This window comes from Pyxicephalus adspersus, chromosome 2 (genome assembly GCF_032062135.1).
Source record: "Pyxicephalus adspersus chromosome 2, UCB_Pads_2.0, whole genome shotgun sequence".
Lineage (NCBI taxonomy): Eukaryota > Metazoa > Chordata > Amphibia > Anura > Pyxicephalidae > Pyxicephalus > Pyxicephalus adspersus.
Window position 1 is genome coordinate 11,428,603 of NC_092859.1, and position 23,384 is coordinate 11,451,986.

At 41.0% G+C, this 23,384-nt stretch overlaps 1 protein-coding gene across 3 annotated transcripts in view; it reads left to right on the forward strand.

The window, feature by feature from the left end:
• Positions 1 to 14,067, forward strand: part of MAST1 (microtubule associated serine/threonine kinase 1) — a 50,337-nt gene extending 36,270 nt beyond the window's left edge. For all 3 annotated transcript variants that reach the window (XM_072399497.1, XM_072399498.1, XM_072399499.1), the window contains 12 exons: positions 238 to 403; positions 613 to 714; positions 939 to 1,061; positions 1,557 to 1,666; positions 2,337 to 2,497; positions 2,612 to 2,799; positions 4,350 to 4,532; positions 5,386 to 5,615; positions 6,034 to 6,156; positions 6,246 to 6,382; positions 7,049 to 7,233; positions 9,683 to 14,067. In XM_072399497.1, coding sequence (XP_072255598.1) covers positions 238 to 403; positions 613 to 714; positions 939 to 1,061; positions 1,557 to 1,666; positions 2,337 to 2,497; positions 2,612 to 2,799; positions 4,350 to 4,532; positions 5,386 to 5,615; positions 6,034 to 6,156; positions 6,246 to 6,382; positions 7,049 to 7,233; positions 9,683 to 12,084 — 4,110 coding nt within the window. In that variant the 3' untranslated portion in view covers positions 12,085 to 14,067. The remainder of the gene's footprint in view (positions 1 to 237; positions 404 to 612; positions 715 to 938; positions 1,062 to 1,556; positions 1,667 to 2,336; positions 2,498 to 2,611; positions 2,800 to 4,349; positions 4,533 to 5,385; positions 5,616 to 6,033; positions 6,157 to 6,245; positions 6,383 to 7,048; positions 7,234 to 9,682) is intronic.
• Positions 14,068 to 23,384: the final 9,317 nt, after the last annotated feature.

Here is a 23,384-nt window from a genome sequence, read left to right on the forward strand (position 1 = left end):
CTCTATATCATATAGCTCCTGTCTTGGTCACCCAATGGGGGGAGGGATAGACTCCATATCATTCAACTCCTCCTGCCTGTATCACCCTGTGGTTGGGGACTCAATATCAGAAAACCTTTTCCCTATCTGATTCACCTTGTATTGCAAGGGACAGGCATATTGGGAGGAAAAGACTTGTTTAATGGCCTATTTTATAATAGATTGGAATTAACCATAAACTTTTTTCTATTAACTAAGGTTTGTGGAACCCCAGAATACATTGCACCAGAGGTGATCTTGCGGCAGGGCTATGGAAAACCTGTGGATTGGTGGGCAATGGGTATTATCCTGTATGAGTTCCTTGTGGGCTGTGTCCCTTTCTTTGGTGACACCCCTGAAGAGCTGTTTGGTCAGGTGATCAGTGGTGAGTATATCCTATATTCCTGCTTTTCATATATTTAGTGCACAACAGTCAAAAATCTAAATGTGGTCCGACAGATTGAGTGAGGGTTAGACATGGGAATAGAACTTTTGATGGTCTTCACATAGAGTTGTTGTTTAAATTGTTAGATTCAGGTTGTACTCTGGAACTCTTAAATCTCTTGGTAATTCACAATTTTTCTTCTTTTTCAGATGAGATAGTCTGGCCGGAGGGGGAGGAAGCACTTCCAAATGATGCCCAAACTCTTATATCTAGCCTCTTGCAGACAGACCCCTTACTCCGACTTGGCACAGGTAATACACATTCACAGATCCACACACCTAGTAAATCAGTTTCCTCCCCAAAGCCCTAAATAAAGATTTCCATTGCACAGCTGCCACATCGACTAAAAGTGATTGGAGAGATTAGGTTATCACTAGATACCCACAGATAAGAGTCTATTCCTAATCAATCTATCGATTTTTTACCATAAACACCTACACAATATTTGAATGTTTTTTTCTCATTGTTATTCTAGGGGGTGCTGTTGAGGTCAAAGCACACAAATTTTTTACAGACTTGGATTGGAATGGATTACTGAGACAAAAAGCTGAATTTATACCTCACCTAGAGGCTGAAGATGACACAAGCTACTTTGACAGTGAGTATGAAAAAAGAACTCAGAGTAGCAAAAAAGGGGGAAGAAGGAGTTAATTTATTATGGTGTAATAGGGGTTATTAAACACTCAGGAGCCAGGTAACTGTAATATGATGTTACAGGGGTATTAGAACATTTAGGAGTTGAGTGACAGTATTATGATGTTACAGAGGTAATAAGACACTCAGGAGCCGGGTGACTGTAATATGATATTACAGGGGTAATAAGACACTCAGGAGCCGGGTGACTGTAATATGATGGTACAGGGGTAATAAGACACTCAGGAGCCGGGTGACTGTAATATGATATTACAGGGATAATAAGACACTCAGGAGCTGGGTGACTGTAATATAATGGTACAGGAGTAATAAGACACTCAGGAGCTGGGTGACTGTAATATGAAGGTACAGGGGTAATATGACACTCAGGAGCTGGGTGACTGTAATATGATGTTACTGGGGTATTAGGAGACTCAGGAGCTTACCTTTGTCTCTTCAGCTCGATCAGATCGTTATCAGCATATTAACTCCTATGATGAGGATGATACAAATGATGAAGACTCTGTGGAAATACGTCAGTTCTCATCCTGCACTCCACGCTTCAGTAAAGTGAGTATAATAATATGTTACAGGTTGGTATTTTATATTTTGTAGATGTACAGTGCAGTTATTGATAATAGTCTTGAGTTACACATTTGCTCTGTTATTTTGATATATACATATTTAAAGTAAATTTACTTCCTATGATTCAGCTGTAATAAGCAACAGTAAAAAGGTAAAGGATGGTATTACAATCCCTTAATCAATGTGTGTACCCATTTTTGACAATCACTTCTAGTTCCTATAATTATCCTCAGATTGTAATCTTCAGACATGACTTATCTATATAAACCCCTCGCAGCAGAACTAACCTTGTCCCAGGGATTTGGTAATATGTATTTCTCATTTAGAGAAACATATACTGTACTGTTCAAAATACAATGGGTGTAATTTCTAAACTTCCTTCTGGAAATAACAGTTACCTATCTATTTTAGTACATTAAGACATTGACCTGGAAAAGGCATGCAGGTTAGAAAACTCAGAGTACATTTAGAGCTGGTAATCTGCATACTAATTCATGGATGTAGTACTCATTAATTTATTTAGGATCATCATGACAACTGGGGTATTATTATTTTTGACCCCCAGATGGCAGCACAAGCTCTCTGTATTTAATAACTGTACTGGTCTTTATACGCTATATTTATTTATAATATTCATTTTCCTAATTACACCCAGGTGTACAGCAGTATGGAACAGCTTTCACAGCTAGAGCAGAAGACCCCTTCTACACCCCAAGACAGCAACAAACAAGAGAGATCCGAAAGGACAAGCAAGAGGGAGACCCTTGGAGGTGTGACCCTGAGAGATCGCTGCTGGAGGACAGTATCTCCCGAAATGTAGGTGGATTTCACCTATACCTTTGTATTGCTTAGAATCTATTCAATGATACACAACTATTTAGAACCTGGCTGATTCAACCTAAAGGTAACAGAATATGCATCTTGTTTTAGGAAACATTTTTCGGACTCGGTGGATGCTGACTCCAGCCCCCCATTAGCAGCAAGGCGCCGATTCTCTGCCCTGGTGGACACTGCTCGCTTCGTAGCCCCTCTGGAAGGGGAAGGAGAGAGCAGAGTAAAGGGCAGCAGTGGAACTCACCATGGCCAAAGTAAAATCCCCCTTGGAGAGCTGGAATCAGGTAAATGACTTGTTTCCTGAAATTAGATATGGTCAGATGTTTGTGATCGCCTGACTATCGTACTCATTTTAGCTTGTTGGACATCCCATTTCAAAACCATGGCCAATGATATGGAGTCAACCCTATTTAAGAGTCTCCATTCTACTAGAAAGGCTTTCCACAAGATTTTGTGTATGTAGGGATTTAAGTGCGGACAGATATTGAGAACTGAGGTCAGTCTTTTGTACAGAGACAATTTGAGTTCCTCCACACCAAACCCACCACACCTTATCCTTATGGAGCTGACTTTGTACATGGTGACATGGTCATGCTGGGGAAAGGCTTTCCGTAAAATGTTTGTCACAAATGTCCTTGTATGTTGTTGCATTACCAGTAGCCTTCACCGAAAACACCAAAACTCAATCACTTGGAGGGGGTATCCCCATACCTATATCATGTACTGCATAATATAAATAAAATAAGCCTTTTGCAATTGTGAAGAATGAATTTTGGCTTTGGAATTTCTATATTGAGATGACTCAAGAGCTAATCCGTCCAAACCTGTCATTTCAATTAAAACTAAAAAGATCAGCAAGCACAACAAGACTCCTTTGTAATAGTTGAAAGGTGGGGATGGCTCCGACTGTAATATGATATTACAGGGGTAATAAGACACTCAGGAGCCGGGTGACTGTAATATGATATTACAGGGGTAATAAGACACTCAGGAGCCGGGTGACTGTAATATGATATTACAGGGGTAATAAGACACTCAGGAGCTGGGTGACTGTAATATGATATTACAGGGGTAATAAGACACTCAGGAGCTGGGTGACTGTAATATGATAGTACAGGGGTTATAAGACATTCATGAGCTGGGTGACTGTAATATGATGATACAGGGGTAATAGGACACTCAGGAGTCAGGTGACTGTAATATGATGGTACAGGGGTAATAAGACACTCAGCAGCTGGGTGACTGTAATATGATATTACGGCGGTAATAGGATACTCAGGAGCTGGGTGACTGTAATTGTCCTAAAAAGGACAACATACATGTTGTATGTTGTATGTTGTACAACAAAAGGACAATTATACACTTCTATTACATGGACAACATACATGTCATACACTTCCATTACATGGACAACTTACATGTCATACACTTCCATTAGAAGGACAACATGCATGTCATACACTTACATACCAAGGACAACATGCACGTCATACACTTACATAACAAGGACAACATACATGCCATACACTTCCATTACAAGGACAACATACATGTCATACACTTCCATTACAAGGACAACATACATGTCATACACTTCCATTACAAGGACAACATACATGTCATACACTTCCATTACAAGGACAACATACTGTACATGTCATATACTTATATTACAAAGACAACACACATGTCAACATATTCCCAGTCTTTGTCTCTTTTATCTTACCTCCTTTTGGTGATCAGGACTATGGACAAACATGACCTGCATTATAATACCCACTCATGTACACAAACTCTATCTGCCTTAACTTTTCTGACCTTCTCCACCATCCAGGAGACAAGTCTTCAGAATCTCAGGGGCACCAGGACACAGACTCTTCCCCTCGTGCCACCAATGACCTTGTTCTGCGTAGGGCTCGGCACCAGCATCTATCCGGGGACAGTGATCGGAGGAGGACCGGTGGGAAGGTCATAAAATCGGCTTCCACCACTGCACTTTCTGTGATGATTCCTACAGGTGCCACTCAATACTTGTCTTTACAATGCTCTTTTTTTTGATGTCATGCCTTTACTTATTATAAGTCTACAATTTATATTTAGTGCATTGTAATTTGTGTAAGGGGTAAATCGAACCAGAGCCTTTCCTGATTCTTTTCTTTTTAAAACCAAGACATTTCAGAACAAATTACAAAATAGAAAGTTACACCTCAAATTAGCTATTAGCTCACAGGCCATTAGATTAAATCAAAATATCAAATCTAATAAAACTATAATAAAACTAGGGCTTGCTTGATCAATATTTATGGAAATGTAAACTGATAATTGATTGGAAATTGCCTATAGTTTTGTCAACTTTGTCAACAGTGTTTTCTGCTGTGTACTTTACCATCAAGGAGAAACCTGTCTGGGGGACATTTCACCCCTGACAACCACTAGCTAATGTCAGCATTGACCACTGTGTAATGGCTTACAGCTTTTTTTTTCATTGGTAATTGGACTGAAAGGAATGTCAAATGTTCACATTGATTCTGTAAATGACTTGAATCCAAACTGAAACATTAGGTCTGAACAATATTTATGGAGATTTCTGCTAAAACCTGATCACTATTGATTGGTCATGATGGTAATCTAGGTAAGGGATTAAAATGGATCGGTGTATGGTTAGCTTTAGGGAAGGTGAAGCCCCAATCCCAGCTGCCATGTCAGTGACCCATCTGCTCTTAAGATCATGTCTTACAGCTCTGTGCTAGCCAATTTTAGACATCAGCAGCAGGTGGTATCGGTCAGAGATGATGTTAAAGGTCATATATTTGTATATAATGTCTTTATACAGTATAAAGATTATAATTGATTTTTATTTCTTCATTCAGTGGAACAGCACAGCAGCTCCCCTCTGGTCAGTCCAATGTCTCCCCGTTCATTGTCATCTAATCCCTCTTCCCGGGATTCCTCACCCAGCCGTGACTACACCCCAGCTGTCAGCAGCTTGCGATCCCCCATCACCATCCAGCGGTCAGGAAAGAAGTATGGCTTCACGCTCAGGGCAATACGAGTGTACATGGGGGAGAGCGATGTGTACAGTGTTCAGCACATTGTCTGGGTGAGTGATTGGAAAGAAACTGATGGTACACCTATGCAACACTGAACTGACACTCATTGCTGCCAATAGATCCATACTGCAGTACAAGGGCTTAAGTATTTGCAGAGGATCTTACTGAGGTTGAGTAGGGAAAGTGAACATAGCATAGCTCCCAAAACGCCCGTCCCCCTTTAAAAGATTTCCAAGCAACTGTGATTCACTTTCTGGCAAAGGTCATGCAAGATTCAAGAATCTCCCAGTGGATACAAAGATCAGTGAAAACTTGACGAAATACCAGAAATGCAGAAGTCTTTGGACTCAACTTTTCACATGTGTCTATCCCACAAATGTTTTGTATATTTACATAGCATTGTTACTTTTTTGTATCTGCCATCACCCTAGTATCTTTCTTACGTAACTCAACTATTGTTTCTCACAGCATGTTGAAGAAGGAGGTCCGGCCCATGAAGCAGGACTTTGTGCTGGAGACCTCATCACCCATGTTAATGGAGAGCCGGTACATGGCCTAGTTCATACTGAAGTGGTTGAACTGATTCTAAAGGTAAGCCACTTTGCTCATCAAGGGTGAGGAAGTAAGAAAGCCTTCATCTTATTCTACAACATAGTTGACTTTTCACCATCTTTTCACAGAGTGGTAACAAGGTCCTTGTCACCACAACGCCTTTTGAGAACACATCAATCAGGACTGGTCCAGCCAGGAGAAGTAGCTACAGATCCAAGATGGCCAGAAGAAGCAAGAGAAGCATGGGAAGAGAAGGCCAGGAGAGGTAAGCTGGTGGAGGTGGAGAGGGGATAATGAAGGTCAATGAAAGTCCACTGTAAGAAGTTGGATAGGAGAGGGTCTCTGAGTGAAGGTTACTCTATATTTTAGCATGCTATATTTGCAGTGGATCCCCTACCAAATAGAATGCTTTGTGACAAAAAGCTCAGTGCACAGTGGACGCTTAGTGTAGCATTTTCTGGGAACACTGCCTACAGCATTTAGATGCCATCTGATGCTTTTAAATGACTAGTCAGGCCCCAAAAGATCAGCTTGAACAGCTTGAAACATGCTTCTATATGCTTCCATTAATGAGGCTTGAGTTACATTCCTTACAACGTACTTCATAGAGGTGGCAAGTTTATTGCATTAAAACAATAAATTATTGTATACAAAAAAAAACAAAAATAGAGGAAGTCATTGTCTCAGTTCCGAATATTTTCTTTGTATTAGGAGTGAAAAGAAGGGTAGCTAATAGAAAATTGACAGGGTAGAAAGTAGTTGGAATGGACAGGTGTGTATGGAATGGTTACAAGAAGCCCAAAGGGAAGAGTAATCCTACTTGTCTTAGGGTAACAGGCAAACTACCAAGCATATAAATATTATTTAAGGGCTTTCTTGCTCCTTTTCCATCCTTTCTCTTTTCTTTCCTATCTCGCTCTTTCCCTGACAGTAAGAAGCGCAGCTCTCTCTTTCGTAAGATCACCAAGCAGTCCAATCTGTTGCACACCAGCCGCTCACTTTCCTCTCTCAGCCGCTCTCTGTCCTCTAGTGACAGTCTGCCAGGATCTCCCACTCACAGCTTCTCAGCTCGCTCTCCAACCCACAGCTATCGGTCAATGGACTCTGCATACCTAGGTAGGGATGACAAGTATGTAAGTGTGTACTATAAAATAGGAAATAATAATATGTATCTCATTTGCTGAATCTGTGCTTAGCAATACTAGCTCTGAATGGGCTCACTGCAGTCTGCACAGTCTGTGTGGGTCCAGTGCAGTCATAGCACTGTCAGGTCTGTAAAAGGCGGGTTCAGACATAAAACTAGCAAGATGATTCAGGATCTATGAAGTCTTGCACTTTTAGAGCTGTACAGGATTGAAGCAGCCATGACTCCACCAGATCTGTATCAGGCCAGTGTAACTTTAGCACTGCCAGGTGCAAACCTAGCACTGTCAGGTCTGTATGAGGTTGACGTAATCTTACCACTGCCTGGTCAATATAGGGCCGATGAGGGCTACAGGGCCAGTGCAGTCCTACCACCTCCAGACCTTGAGGCCAGTGCAGACTTCCCTCTGCCAAAAAGGCATAGGAGAACTATATTTTCCAATATAATTATGCCCACAAAGCTAGATTGATAAATATATAATTTGATCATGAATTTAATAAAATTAAGATTTATTGTGGAAATCAGTTGACCTGCACAAAGCCCTAATCTCAGCCGTATGAACACCTTTTGGATGAACTGGTTGTGGTCTATGTCTTTTCCTTGGCTCCTGGCATCACTTCTGTTCTTTTGCCTAATGTCTTTTGCTCACAACGCTCTGCAAAATCTTGTGGTAAGCCTTTCCAGTAGAATGAAGGCTGATATACTGTAGCTCCAAAGGAGAACCAATGCCTTATTATTGGGCAAGATTTTGGAATAGGATGTGTAAGCTCATATGAGTGTGATGTTCAGCATTCTTTAAACAAGGCTATATAGTGGAAGTGCGACCTACTGATTAAAAATTGCCTTCCGAGCATTGCAGAAAGAAGCTATGTGTAATTTAATTTTAGATAAATACATTCAAGCTAGTAATATATCAAAGAAAGTGTTCATTCCTAATAAAAGCAGGTGTATTGGAAGGTAATAGCTGAAATGAAAATGACTTTTTAATTTTATGATTCTAATGACAGATACTGATAATTTCTCCTGGTAGGCTCAAAATCATGAAAATCATGTGAGTTCACAACAAATACATGACATATGTATTATAATCAATGCAAACAGAGGCACAAGAGCATTACATTAAAATTTGCAAAAATTGGTAGAAAGTTTTACAAAACTAAGTCCATGTCCATATTTACACATACATGTACTATAAAAGCTCATCATACTTAAACAGATTAGTTTTGGGCAGATCGCTATTGGATAAAGCACTGAAAGGCTTCTTATGTATTTACTGTAGAACTGCAGCCAGGCTATGGACATTTAAATATTTCAATAGCCCTCACTGACCTCTGTAGCTGCAAGCACTGTGAAGCAGTTTATTGTGAGCTCCCTCTTTTCTTTGTGAGTAGAAGACATGAGGTCTGCTAGGGCACTTCTAATTAAATTCTGTAATTTATTCATTTTAATTGTAATATATTTGTATGTTCCACATTAAGGGACATATTTGCTTTATTTTGCAGCAAGTTAACTACATGTAAGCTACCAGCTTCACTTACCTTTTAGGGCCAAAAAAAGAGCCTTGCATACTGTTGGAATCTATTGGAGAGTGTATTAGATACTCTTCCCATCATGGAGCAGTTCTGGCCTCTTTTCAGCACTCTAGTACATGGTGTGGATCAGGCTTTATAAGAGTTTTTTTTGCCTTCCTCTGGATTGACAATGGCTATAGGGTTTTACCTGGGATATGTTTATTTCCCTAGTGGTTGAACTTGATGGATTTATGTCTTTCTAACTATGTGTGCTTTGCAGAATGCTATTCTAACCAACAAACCACAGCCCAACCTGAACTGTGTTCTATGACACCAAGTCATGCAGTATTTGCACTGTTGCAGATTTGCGAGACTCCCTTGTATTCAAGTGGGGTGTCACACTTTGCCTAATAAATAAAATAGGTCAGAGTGGTTCCCTTGGTAAACAGAGCCACACTTCAGCAGCATTGAAAGTATGGGAAGGTCATGACTGCCAGCCTTTTCTAAATATTATATTTAAAAGGCAAAAAAATAGTATATTACCAAATATTATTATTAATATTAACAAACATCTCTCCAGGAAAAAATGTTGCAGATAAAAAATGTTTTGTGTATTTGTAGAGACATCAATTACAACTCTGAGCCTGCCCTTGAAAATGAAGATCAGGTGGCTGAAACGTCTTTGTGTCTCCCTACAGTTGTGATGCACTGTTTTTTTGCTGGGTCATTGTGTTCTTGCTTACATTTTTTATGTTCTTGTCAATGTTCTCAGATAAGAATGTTCTTTCTGCTTAGAAGAGATATAAAAGAAAATAGTGGCGATAAATTTAAAAACAGCAGGCATCGCACATTTTTAACAGACTATGGATTGATATTCAGCTTATTAATGTTTCTTTTCTCTTTGTTTTAGGGGCCTCCTCACAAGGCAGTTCTCCTTCTTCCAGCACTCCCAACTCTCCTGCACCTCCTCCTCCATCCTCCTCAACATCCTGTGCTTCAACATCCTCCTCATCCTCCTCCCCTGCACCGCCCTCTCCTCACATCCGCCCAAGCACACTCCATGGTTTGTCCCCAAAACTGCACCGCCAGTACCGCTCTGCGAGATGCAAGTCTGCGGGTAACATGCCCTTATCTCCCCTGGCGCACACACCTTCACCCACTACAGCTGCCTCACCTCCTCTTCTTCCTGGCCACAGTGTAGGGAGTAGCCTTACCACTCAGAGCTTCCCTCCAAAGCTGCACCCCTCCCCTCCTGTCTCCCGTCCACGACCCAAAAGTGCAGAACCCCCACGTTCCCCTCTCCTAAAGAGAGTGCAGTCTGCAGAGAAGTTAGGTGGAGGTGGAAGTGGTGGGTCACCCAGAAAACAAGAGCCTGGAGGTGGAACACCAGAAGGAGAAGTGGGAGAAAATATTGGGGGCAGATCCCAGCCTGTTAGGAGAGTAGGCCGACAGGAATCTCCTCGAAGCTTATGTGCGGGAGACCTGTTAGTGGACACTTTGGAAAGGCTGGAAAGTGACATTGCAATGGGCATATCACAGCAGACTGAGGGGCACAAAGGTGTTGAAGGGAAAGTTCAAGTTGTAGGAAAGATAGGCACTTCTGTACGAACTCCTACTTCATTTTCACCCCAGGAACCCCCTTCCACTGTGACTGCTGCCCTACCAACACAAGGGGAGCCTTCTCATGCCATGACAGGAAGATGCCAGGTCAAAACACTAAGTCCTGTGCAGGAACATGAAGGTAGACGGGGGGAAGGAGAAGAAGGCATTGGGGAAGCTGAAGGAAAAAAGGGGGATAAAGGAGAGGATGACGAGGAAGAGAGTGGGACCATGAGAGAACGTTGGTATTTAGAAGTGGTTGAAGAGTTGACTACAGTGGGTAAAAGTACTATAAAAAGTGGCCTCTCAAACCACAAAGACTCCCAGGTTTCTCAGGCAAGTTCACACATAATTAAGTCTAAAAGTCTTGATCCTGACCCTGTGAAGTACAGTACTAGTCCTCTCCAACATCTCCACTCCGATGCCTCTCATGCTACAAAAGACAAAAAAAAAGAAGCTACTCCAACGAAGACACTTGACCCTAAAACTATTAAGTCTTCTTCTCAGCCAAGTGAGGAGAAAAAACAAGAAGCTCCTAAAGGTGACCCGATCCTTAGCGTAAAAGATGAGAAATCAAATATTGACATTTCAAAATGTCCTCCTCTTTCCTCTCCAAGTGCCAAGCTCTCAGAGACCTTCCAGTCCACTTCCTCCCACACTGCTAGGTTAAATGAAGTGAAAACCAATCAATCAATTGATTCTACCTCCATAAATGATGGGAAGCCCTCGGCTACCCAGACCAATAATGTTCCACCCATGAGGAGCAGTGATGTAAAATCTGAACTAACAAAAACTTTAAGCACCGGAGTGCCCACCATCGAAAATATTAAAGGAAGTGGAGCTGCTACAAAAGATTCCCAAGTTGTCGTTCCTACTTTGGCTACTGTGAAACCCCTTTCCCCAGTAAGCATACAGATAAGCAATGTGGAAAGCATACAGACACCCCAACCTTGTACCAAGGCAGATAATAGTTTTGTGTGTGCGACAGATAATGATAAAACAAAAATACAAGGTAAAGTAAGTGGGACAGAAGTACCTAAAGTGGCAGCCAACCAGAGCCAGACTAGCGAGATGGATAGACATCATCATTCAACAAGCAATACTCAGATAACTGTAAACAAGGTTAGCCAGAAGGAAAGTGAAAAGCCAACGGTGATCACTCCACCTGTATCTACCAACAAAGTAACTGGCCCCGAAACTGGTTTTAAAAGCCCTGCTGAAAATCCTTCTGTAATAGGCGGGCCTTCAGGGATGACCAATGACAAAACAAAGGGCACAGCTGACCATCCAAGCACTAGCGAGGAAAAAAAAAAAGCCAAATTACCCACTGCTGTTTCGGATGGTAGCATCAGCAGAATTCTGAGCGATCAAGCCAAGAAAAACTCATTTCTAAGTCAAGATAAGGTCAACAAGCCTGAAACCAATCAGGTACCAATCGCCCCTTCTTCTACAGTTATTAAACCTGCTGAAACAGAAAATGACCAAGCAAGAATGTCCAAATCTGTGGACGGAAGCTGCATAGCTGACAGCAAACAGACTAAAGAGACCTCAGCGACTTCTCCTAAGGTCACCAGTCCAGAACAAAGTAAGCAATCCCCTATAACTATTACAGTAAGCGGGGTCCCGAGCGATGGCAAGAGCGGGACCTGTGCACCTCTAAAATCCCCAAGTTCTCAGACAGCCACTACAGTTAGGAGTCAGCACCCCTCTTAAACAAAGAATTCTAAAATGTCAGGTTGTGAAAGGGTCAGAATCACAGTGTTGATATTGTAACTGCGGCTTAGCCCTCTAACGCACGAGGGAGCAAAAGGAAAAGTGGGGCTGGACTAAGCTGCCACGGTGGGATTTTTTTGCAATGAGCCTTATCGCTCCCCTTCCCCTGCAGTTCTCTTAAAGAGAAGTGGGGGGCCACACTGGCGTGTATGTGTGTGTCCAATGTGTGTGTGCGTCTGTGTATCTGTGTGTTTGTGCCGTGCCTTACTTGTTTATTAGTCGGGGGAAAAAAAAGTTACTGCACACACACACACTTAGTGCTAGAATCTAAAGAGAAAAATGGAGGACGTTGGGCCGGACTGGGCAGGAGGAAAAGGAAAGGAAGTAGTTATGTGCACGGTCATGGCAGCCATATTGTTACACCAATGCATATGAAGCCTAAACATTAAAATGGAAACTGTTGACATAGCTTTGGCATACTTGATAGGCCTTATATTGTTTAAGCCAATCCATTAGAATTGGGCTTATGCAAGAATCTGAATATTCAGTGCTAAATTAAATACAATTGCTTAATATATAGGTGACCCAGATCCTGAGATTGCATAACAGAGCAAAATAACAAAACTTCTTAGGTTTTTGCATTCTTCCTAACTACATGGCTTCATTATTTAAACATGGAATGAGCTCACAGAAGTTTGGGGACAGTAGATGGGGCTATGCAGATAACAAGCTGTAAAATTTCGGATAAATTTTCTGACCCAAAGGCTGAATGGCAGGGTTAAATTAAACATGTAAAAGCTACTAATATAAACCTTAGTTCATTTGAGCAATCCTGTAGGCTACTGATATTGTAGAATAGAACTATGACCTAGCTATAGGCATTTAAATGGTAATATATTTTTAACATGCAGCTAATTAGCTTTAGAACCCCAGTCATTTGTAAAAATTACCTTTGTGGTGCTCTCCTACACTTCCTAGAATGCAAGGGGTAAATGCTCATTTTATCTAGGGGAATGTCAATAAGCAGAACTTTACTCCTCGGGGGCATGGTCATGCTTTTAAACAAGTTCTTACTGATCATTGTTGCTGCAGTCACTCTGGAGTAATTTATCCTATAGCTTTCCAGTTTTTCTTTACAGGGTAGCTTATCTCCCCCTGCCAATAGTGACTTGGCTGCCCGCCAGCCAGCCTTCTAATCTTTAATGTATCTACAGAACAGAGGAAGAGGGGAGAGAGAGCAAAGTGCTGAGACCTGACTTGAATTATTTTACAGCTTTAATTATGAATGTTGAGGATGAATTGCACCATGATGCCTCCAGCTACCTTCACTAGTGACTGCATATTTTAAAGTTCATGTTCTGCTTGTTAGGAATATGTGAATGTTCATAATCTTGCCACAGTTCTACGTTAGTAATCAGACTCTTGTATAAGCCTAGTTGTGAATGGTACTCACAAAATGGTTCCTTAAGTTGTTTTCACTTGAATAGAACTCTAAAAAGGGGAGGGTTAATAAAGCAATGATCTGCAGGATTCCAACATGCCCCCTGCATGACATCACTGCCACCACCATTACCTGTTTTCCCTTTCTAGACCTTACTCTGTGCTACAAAACCTCCAGACCTGTGACATCTCACCCTAGCCTATGATGTCATCAGCCTGTGCCACGTCCGGTGATGTCTTGCATTGCCTTGTCTTACCTACATATAGAAATCTACGTCTATACATAATGAAATATATTTATCTGGACACACTCTATATATATATAGATCTATATAAATATATAAATATATTGTCTATGGGGCTCCACTATTTCTATGCAAGAAGATTTATGGTCAAATTTAATTCTGTCTGACGCCGGCCAGCTCTCCCGGTTCACTGTTGGCGCTGCAGAAGTTAGTTTGTGAACTATTGTTTAATTCTTTTTGTTTTTATTTACTTTTGTGTATTTTTTTAATCAATAAAGCTGTGCCCCTCTATCCTTAACTACCAGTTTGCAAAGTTTGCCTTTTTTTCAAATTAATCCTAACACAAAAAGAACAAATATTACACAATTGTCAAAAAAATATTACACCTGAAAAGAGAAAACATAGAATATGTCCACTGGACCATATATATAAATCATCCCATTTGGAACAACTGAAAAAATGTATGGGTTAAGACCCAACTGGAATTGTAAAGATAGATATTTGGAAGTTTTCATACGGCACAACAACATAGGTTTCCATCAAACCCAAATACTGTAAATAGCTGAGATTTAACAAACTGCACCTGCTGCCTCCGTTGTCTTCCACGGTCCTCTGGATCCTAGTCTGTAACAATATAAAGGGGTCAAAAAGCATGTGGTCCCCTTCCTTTTTGGAAAAAAACAGACCCTTTCTCCCCTCCAATGGTGTCAAGGGCCATGGTTTGGGTAGGGAGCCTCCTCCTCACAACCTGACCCCCATGTTGTAAGGGTATGTGGGTAGGGAGGGAGCTTATTTGGAATCTTGAAGCCCTTATGAAGGAGGCCCTTAGATATCCACCCTCTATCCTCACATAGTATCCCTTACCCATTTGCTGAAATGGTCATGGAGCCTTGATAATAATGACACCACACAAAAAATATATATATATATATTTTTTTAACTAATGCCTTTTCAGGATCTAGAAATGTCCAAAGAAAGTCCTATGACAACAGATCTAGTGCTTGCTGCTTTAAGCAGCACTGCCTCTCCTCACTGCAATTTGACAGGAGCTCTAGCTAGGTGGACAGAGCTCCTGTCATTGTGTTTAACAAATCCAACAATGCTACCTTTTACTGGACTGGCTGAACGGGACGACGTGTGGTCCATCCAGATGGATAAAGCTCTTGTCATTGCTTTCAGCCAGGGCATCCAGGGATAACTATCCTCCGCTGCCCTCTTGTGTGATTGGCTAAACAAATGTAAAAAAAGAAGATGTGAACTTCGCCATGATTTTTTACATTCACTTTTTAAACCAAGGACCAGTTCACTGTCCATCACATGGGCCAGACTGTGGTCCTAAGACGTAAATAAATGCCTCTGCATCGAAGGTCAAGAGGGTAAAATTGCCTCAACATCAGTGGTCAACAAAATAAAAGTTGCTACTACAATAATGATCATTGGTAGTAAAAAATGAAAATGTTCCTGGTGGTGGTCACCAACAGCCACCTACAAAACAAGTTAGTCATTCAATAGATACATTTTAGAACATATTAGAACATATTATTACACATCTGAATAGAATGTACCTTTAAAACGTGTTTCTGGTGTCATATCCTAGCAAACAAAAAAGACTGTAAAAATGTTAACTTCTATGCTGGATGTTTGAACATGCTTGTAATGTTTGCTTTTTTCTTTTGAGGATGTAAAATGGATGGACATACCTCACCATCTTCTGCCAGATCGGCACCACTGGATTTTCAATTCATTTCATACTTTATACAACGCAGCTGACAAAGCGAGACATCAATGCTTGGCTTTAGTGAGTGGATATAACCCATGCAGTTTCTATGTAGAGAGCCACCAGGTCATCCAAGCTGGCAAATAATCCAATCGACTACAATCTACCCAGATATGAAATTTCAGTTATGAGTGGGCTGCAAGATGAAAGCCTAACTGTGGATATGAAGGTTCCTATGTATTCAGGTCATGTTGGGGTTAGTTACATTCAATTGGACATGTCACCACCTATCTAAGTAGCACCTTAAGTTCTAATGAGTGTCAGTAATATCATTTATAACAACCTGGGTAACACCTTGTTCAAGCCACATGTTCAAGACAGATGTTGGTGTCCAAGAGCATAAAAATTTGAGAAGCCACCTAGTTCTAAAAACATTATCCAATCTCCTGGTGCCATAAGGCCTGACATGTCAATTGCTTATAATACATAGCTGAGGGTGTTAAATGGTAGAGATGTTCAAATGTTATATGAGTTAAAAGTAGATGTAGGAGGATACTGTTTAGGGATGGCTTTTCCAGTTGGGCATTGATGGCTTTTTTTAATATTCTTGCAAAACAGTTGTCCTTTCTGTCCATCTCACACCTTCTGTTATATCTTTGGATAACTAAACATCTGCTTTAGAATGACTCTGTCAGAGGTTCAACAAAATTTTAAAAAAATCATACAATACCTGTCCATTACTCCATGTGCTAAACCATTGCTATATAGCAAAGCTCCCACCACCGAGTCAATTCTACACCTTGGCTTGCCACTGTGGTTCCTCCACACCATGCCACTGGATCGCACAACAATGGCCTAGAGGTCAATCGGAGGAACTCCGGTGGCCTCAGGGAAACATATGGACCCCACACTTTTGGAACTTTGAGATTCATGCCAGGAACTCTGCTATAGAGCAAATGTTTAACTTTAAGGCCCATTTCAGCCTTGCAGTTAACCACAACATTGGACCCCGGGCTTGACTATGCCTCCAAATGCTCCAATCCAATGGAATATGAGCAGTTGGGAACCTTTTTGTGCACACTTTCACATGTGGTTGTATTGTAATTGGGTTGCAGCATGATTTGTGAAAGTGACATATTACTCTAGCAAACTAAAGGACTACACTTGCAAACGCATTGACCAGCAATAGAATTTGGCACTCTTTGGCGCATAACAGCAGTTTGCTTTGTGCTTAGGAATGGCTAACCATGTGGTTTTCCTCAACAAGTGTTAAAGGCCTTAAAGCTTGGTTCACTCAAACATCTTAGTGGATAGCAAAGTGAATTTTAGGAAAACAAAAACAAATTTTTAGGAGAAAGTCGTTCAAGTCTTTTACAGCCTGTAAACTGTTGTAAATAATTGTATACAATGTCTGTCTGATGCACAGCCAACTAACTGTGTTTTCTGAAGCCCAGTTGCAAATGTATGTTATTTAATAATGGTTTCCATCAACTGGCATTTTATAGCCTGCAGAATAATAATTTTTGCTATGTTAGCTTAGCCAATAAAAAGTAGTGAAAGAGAAGGGAAGGCAATACTTTTTAATGGCTTATTAAAGCTGACTTGGTTCAAGATTCACAGTCAATATGTGTAAATGGCTAACTATAGTGGAAATCATAGCCAGCATTTTAAAGACAAAATCTCTTAGTCTGGACTTTTTTTGCTACAATTTGTTACAATAAGGATTGCAAAGAGTTGTTGTCTTACTAATGTCCACGAGGTGGCAGCACTTCATGCTTGCATTTTCATAAAACTAGTTCTGAACTGCAAAGAATCTGCAATGATAACATAAGCAGAATAAAATGGTCCTAAGGACATTTTGTTTGCTTCAGGCAAGGTTTTACATAACCATACAAGTTTATAGGAATGCAAATCCTGCTTAGAACAGGTCAAATACACCTGTCACTTGTTAAATGATCCCAGACTAATGTCAAACAGATGTCATCGCCCCAAGCCCATCCACAAAGTCCCACATGCATGGTTGTAAGCATATTAAATGTCTGCTGCTAAACAGATGTATCTGAGGTAAGTGAGCAGGACCCAGCATCAGAACTCCTTTATGGCCAATGATCAGGTTTATCAATCTAGAATACAAGAAAAATCTTGAATTTAAGCAAATTAAAAATTAAACACTTCCCTGCAAAGTGGTATAATCATTTAATTATAATGTGCAGGTGAACAAATAAACTGTTAACATGCTTAAAAACCCTGGCAGACAGAGCAGTCAGGCCCTTCACTACAGCAAAAGCTGAACCAAGAACTTGGCCTTAGCTTTTTCCAATGAAGATTAATGTGATCATCCCTCCGCTCGCTCTACCTTCTCATCCTACCAGAAACATCACTGCCAGCACATGTGTACTGCAACAGAGCCTGATTGGCCTAAAGTCCATTTTCCATGTTTTGACCTCCCTTTAGTATAAAATCAAAAATTTGGGGGAATCTACTTCTTTTTCTAGGTGTCTTATGCCCTTGCACATTGAGTTCTCTTCCGCCTTGTAATGGTAATCTTTACTCCTGCACAAAATGGTGCTCACATGGTAAACATGTGCATCATAGTGAGCCTTGGCCGGTGTAGCGACAACCCCACCCCTGGGGTGCGTCCACCAAGACATCTGTGGTTCACATGGGATTAAATGCTGCTGGACATCCTGAAGAGAACCAGTAAGGAAGGGGGACACAGACTGCAGGGTCAAAGTTTGGACATGATGACCAGCTGAGCATTTTTTAAAAATAAATCTGTTTTAAGCACCTCCACTTCCACCCCCAGTACCTGAAAACATTATCAGTTCAGTGCATTGCGAGAATGATAGGCTCTCATTCTGACTGCTGAGGTTCCTACTGCAACCACATGATCAGTCTCAACATCAAAATAGGAAAATCTGTCATTTGATTTTGAAATCTGGGCCAATTTTTGAGCAAGACACTAAACTATTTACAAGAGCAGGAAGATGGAAATTTTGTGGTGTTCTTACACAGAATACTGTTGCTGTGGTTCCAATTTTCCAGATAATAACAGCTTGAGATTAGAACAGAAAGATCATTTTTTCATTATTTTTTTTATTATTTATCATGTATCATTAATACATAACAGTTTGTGTTGAAATCATAAATTAGATTATTTTTGTAATTTTCCTTGAATTCCCTACAATCTCTATCACGCAATCTCTATTCCTCATCCAATGCAGACAAAGGGGTGAGTGTTTGTCCCATAACACCATGGAATTCAGCACACGGCCTAAAATAACACATCAGATGATATCTGGAAGAATGTGTGAAGGACCATTCCTGATCATGTGAAGATGTCTTGATGAATCTCGTTGCAAAGCTCTCTGGTTGTCTCAAATAATTATTTATGGATGTGAAGCTCCATTGACTTTTTTCACTTCCACATAGAGTCATTCATATATTAGTTGCATCCTTGTCCATATTTGCTGCAATCTGGGGGATGATTCAGTTCATCAGAAGAATGAGTGAAGGACCATTATTGGTCATGTGAAGATGTCTTGTTGGCTGTCCGCATGAAGGTCTCCCATTCCATCAAATGGGTATTTATGGATGTAAAGTAATGTAGAGTAATTCATAAAACATTTAGGTCCTTGTTCATACTCGCTGCAATCTGATGGATGCTTTGGTTCATCAGAAGAACATGTTGAAGGACCATTTTTGGGAAGACATCTTGATGAGTCTTGGGGCTCCCCAATTCTCTCAGTGAATATTAATGGATGTGAAGGTCTGGACTTTTTTCACTTCCACATAAGTTAATTTATTAAGGACTTACGATCTTGTCCGTACTCGCATCAGTCAATCAGAAGAACGTGTCGAAGGACCATACTTGGTCATGTAAAGACGTCTTGATGAGTCTCGATGCTAAGCTCTCCATTTACATTAAATGATTATTTATGGACGTGAAACGACAGGGAAATTTTCACGTCTACATATGATCATTCATAAATCGATTATGTCCTTGTCCATATTCACTTCAATCTGATGGATGCTTCAGTCTATCAGAAGAACGTGTTGAAGGACCATACTTGGTCATGTGAAGACGTCTTGATGAGTCTTTATGTAAAGCTCTCCATTTACGTTAAATGTATTTATGGACGAGAAACGACAGGGACTTTTTCAGTATTTTCTTCCACATATGATCATTCATAAATATAGATTATGGCTTTGTCTTTATTCACTGCAATCTGATGGATGCTTCAGTCTATCAGAAGAATGTTTGAAGGATCATTCTTGGTCATGTGAAGACGCATATTCATTTATAAATCATTTACTTCCTCATTCATAATCACCGCAACCTAATGGACCTAGAGGTCTTCTGGAAATCTTGCTTCATTAGACATCAAATTATAGGAAGTCACCCAGGACGTATTGTAATAAGAAGGCCTATTTTTTTTTTTTCAAAAAGTTGGGAAGAGTTAAAATTTACCTATTTTATATATTATAAGCCTAAGGGTAAAGTTACTCAGAGTGGCTAGGTTCCAGCCACCCACTATGCCTAACACTAAATGCTTATCTCCGCCCCCAGCTTGGTTTAGTGGCAAGCAGGTCTTGGACTACACTGTACTATATTGGTGGTCAGGCACCTGGCTATGGTGCCCGCCATATAAGACTGGCTGAACAGAATAACACATCTTTTGACAGGTAGGCCAGTTTACAAATACTGTATGTAGTGTGGATGACTGCCTGCCTGCTTGCCGGTTTGATGGGACTTTGGACCATTTGACATATAACCCCCTTTGCCCCCCTCCATGGGTAAGTATAACCCCTGAGTGTAGGTAAACTAAGTTCCAAGCATTTCAGGTCATGTTTGTCCAATAGTTGTTCTTGGGTCGATATCTCCCTATAACATTCCATACAGCAAACATCTTCCTTTGTGATAATAAATGCCAATCCCCACTAAAGGTGCTCATAGCTCATAATTACAACAAACAAGCAAATTAGGAACATTGCTTGTTTGTTAGCAGCCACCTATGCATAGTCCTCAAGTAAACCTGTGCTTTGTCCAAACAATCTAAAGTTAAAGGTGTACTTTCTATCACACTTTTATGACCTTGTTGGACATCCTCTTCCAAATTCATGGACTATAGTACAGAGTTGCCCCACCTTTGTAGCTATAACTAGCTCCACGTATCTGGGAAGGGTCTACATAAAAGTTTGGAATGTGTCTGAAGGAACTGGTTCCCTGTTCAGCTATAACATTATTAGTGAGTTATAGTACTGATACTGGATGAGAAGACCTGTGTAGACCAATGGAGTTCCTCCACACCAGATTCATCCGAACCATATAGGTGTATTTTGGCCATATGGATTACTCTCCTCCCCCCTATAGCAGCATATTCCGAACATCCTTTAAATCACCTGTTCATCCATCAAAATAGAAGAGAATAACCCCCCACCCCACCATTGTGACAATTCTGGGTGCCTAAATGGAAAAGCTCTGGTGCTTGTAGAAAGCAGCGAGAGTCATATTTCACCTCAAATGGCCAAACAGATGTAAATACAAGGTAAAGCAGAATATATGTTGATGAAGAAGGTGAAGTTAGGTGAACCTTTTTCTTAGCATAAACAATGTGCTGGTTTTAGCAGCCCACACACTGAACGAAAGTCCGTTCTACTAACATCGGGTATACAGAAACGGGGACATTGTGACCAGCGGCAATCTCCAGACAACATCATCTCGGCCAATCAGCAGACACAGACTGGACAAACATTATTTAAGGCCTGTAGGCACCTTTAATGTCATAGCAAATCTGAAAAACAAAAATCAAAAGTAGGAGAGACATAAGGAGGGCGCCGATTACCCCCAAACTGCTGCTTTCTATTGGTCAGACCCACTTCACCATCTCAACATGACTTCATTTCATTTATCTCCAACACATATACAAGCTCCCTTGTCTCCTCTCTCCCTCCTCTTTATTTGTCTCCCCTGCTAATCATCTTTGTCTGCGTCCTGGCCTTCCTCCTCCTCCTGCCTTGTGCTGTTGTCTGCCTCTGGGCATTCTCCTTTTGTGCTTGTCTTGTAATAAGCAGGTCAGGGTGTTACTGGGTGTTTCAAGTCTTCCAGCACATGAGACTTTTCCTCACGTGTGCTGCTCCGAGAGAGAGAGCAAGAAAGAACGAGAGAGAGAGAGGCGGCGAGGCCTGGGGGTTATTCTCGTCCTTCTCTGACGCAACCTCCAGCTCAGAATAAGACTGGCCTTACTGTGCTGCCATCTTATGATCCACAGACCTATATTCTGACCGGTGTCAGGTTAGGGCATGTTCCATTGTGGATTTGTGTGGGCGTAATCCTGTTCTTTATTAGGGAAAGATATCCGCCATTTTTAGGAGTCAGTTGTGTAATCTCAGCATATGCATGCTCTTTGCATTACTACTACTTACTATTTACGTCCTGGACTGAAATTCTGTCTTAGAGAAGGCTCAATCTTATCTACGTATGCAGTTCTTGGCTGTGTGCACACAACAGCCCCTTCTCCAATCTTTCACCTAAGTTACAATATTGCAATCGGGTCATTGAGAAAGTGGAGACTTAAGAAAAGCATCCTAGTGCCTGCAGCAGACTGATGAAATTATCTTGGCCTAGGCAGAGTCACTGGACTAGAACTCAAGAAAGGCTTTTTAATGACAAAATATGGATCTGTTCATAAAATGATACTGCTGTTGTGAAGACAATGAAATGGCCATATCCCTGAACTCCAAGCACAAAGCTGAAATACATGTTTGTGAGTTTGTATATCACATCGGCCAATCTTGCCATCCCTGCGGATTACAGTTTCCCCCACCCCATCCCACAAGGTCTACTTTAATGTCAGCGAGTGTCCTGTTTTTCAGCACAAACAATGGCAGCTCTTTGTGTAGTTGGAAAGCTTTGGAGAAGCTGCTACAAGTGACTTCTGCTGTCACGTGTTTGCAAAACAGCAAGGAAATGCAGAAAACAGAACGAGAGCTCATCTTTAGTTTGATCATAATAATGCATAAAATGGGCATTTTATATTAGTAATGGGGAAATACCATAACATTGTCTACATCAGCTTCTCATATACATTTCTTCTAACACAGCCTTTCTCAATCTTTTTTACCCCTGAGGAGCCCATAAAATACATTTGGGCTGTCAGGGAACTCCTGCTATATTTTTATAATATATATATTTTATAATATAATCAATGGGGACAATGCTGTTTGCATGGATTGCCAGTGAGAAGAATACCTTACACACAGGTAAAGAGAGCCCTAGCTTAACAGCTCATAGACCATCCTTCAGGACATCAAAGAATGTTCGAGGAACCCCTGGCGAATTCTGGAGGAGCCCTAGGGCTGACCCTGACATTCTTCATACTGCAAATACTGCGCCAGTGAACACAAAGCAAGTGAATACAAGAAGGTCAATGCCCTCCTCTTATAATGAACATGGAAGTTTGGGGTCCCTCCTGGACATGGCATGGCCTCACGTTGATCCTATTGATATTAGCCTCCTTCTGCAGCTATTTCCGCACTTTCTCATGGCAGACATGTTTGCTGTATGGACAAACTTTTGCAGCCAACTTCCGGCTGTGCCCTGGACACTTTGAAGTATGTGCTGATGAGGTTGGTGGGCTGACGTATGCCCATGTCAGAGCACGTGGGTACTACATGGCAGCAGAGAAGAGGGAGAGGAAAGCAGCTGCTGAAACCCAACTACCCTTTTTCTCCCTCCTTCCAAATCATAGCCCTTTCTATGTTTGTTTAATTGATTTTTGTGCAGGTCAAATTTTTCTCCTTCTCCTGGACACCCTACATTTTAACTATGTATGTTCAAAATTGAATGTGAATACTGAGGAAAATCACTGGGTCTGCTGACATCACATCCAAGGTGG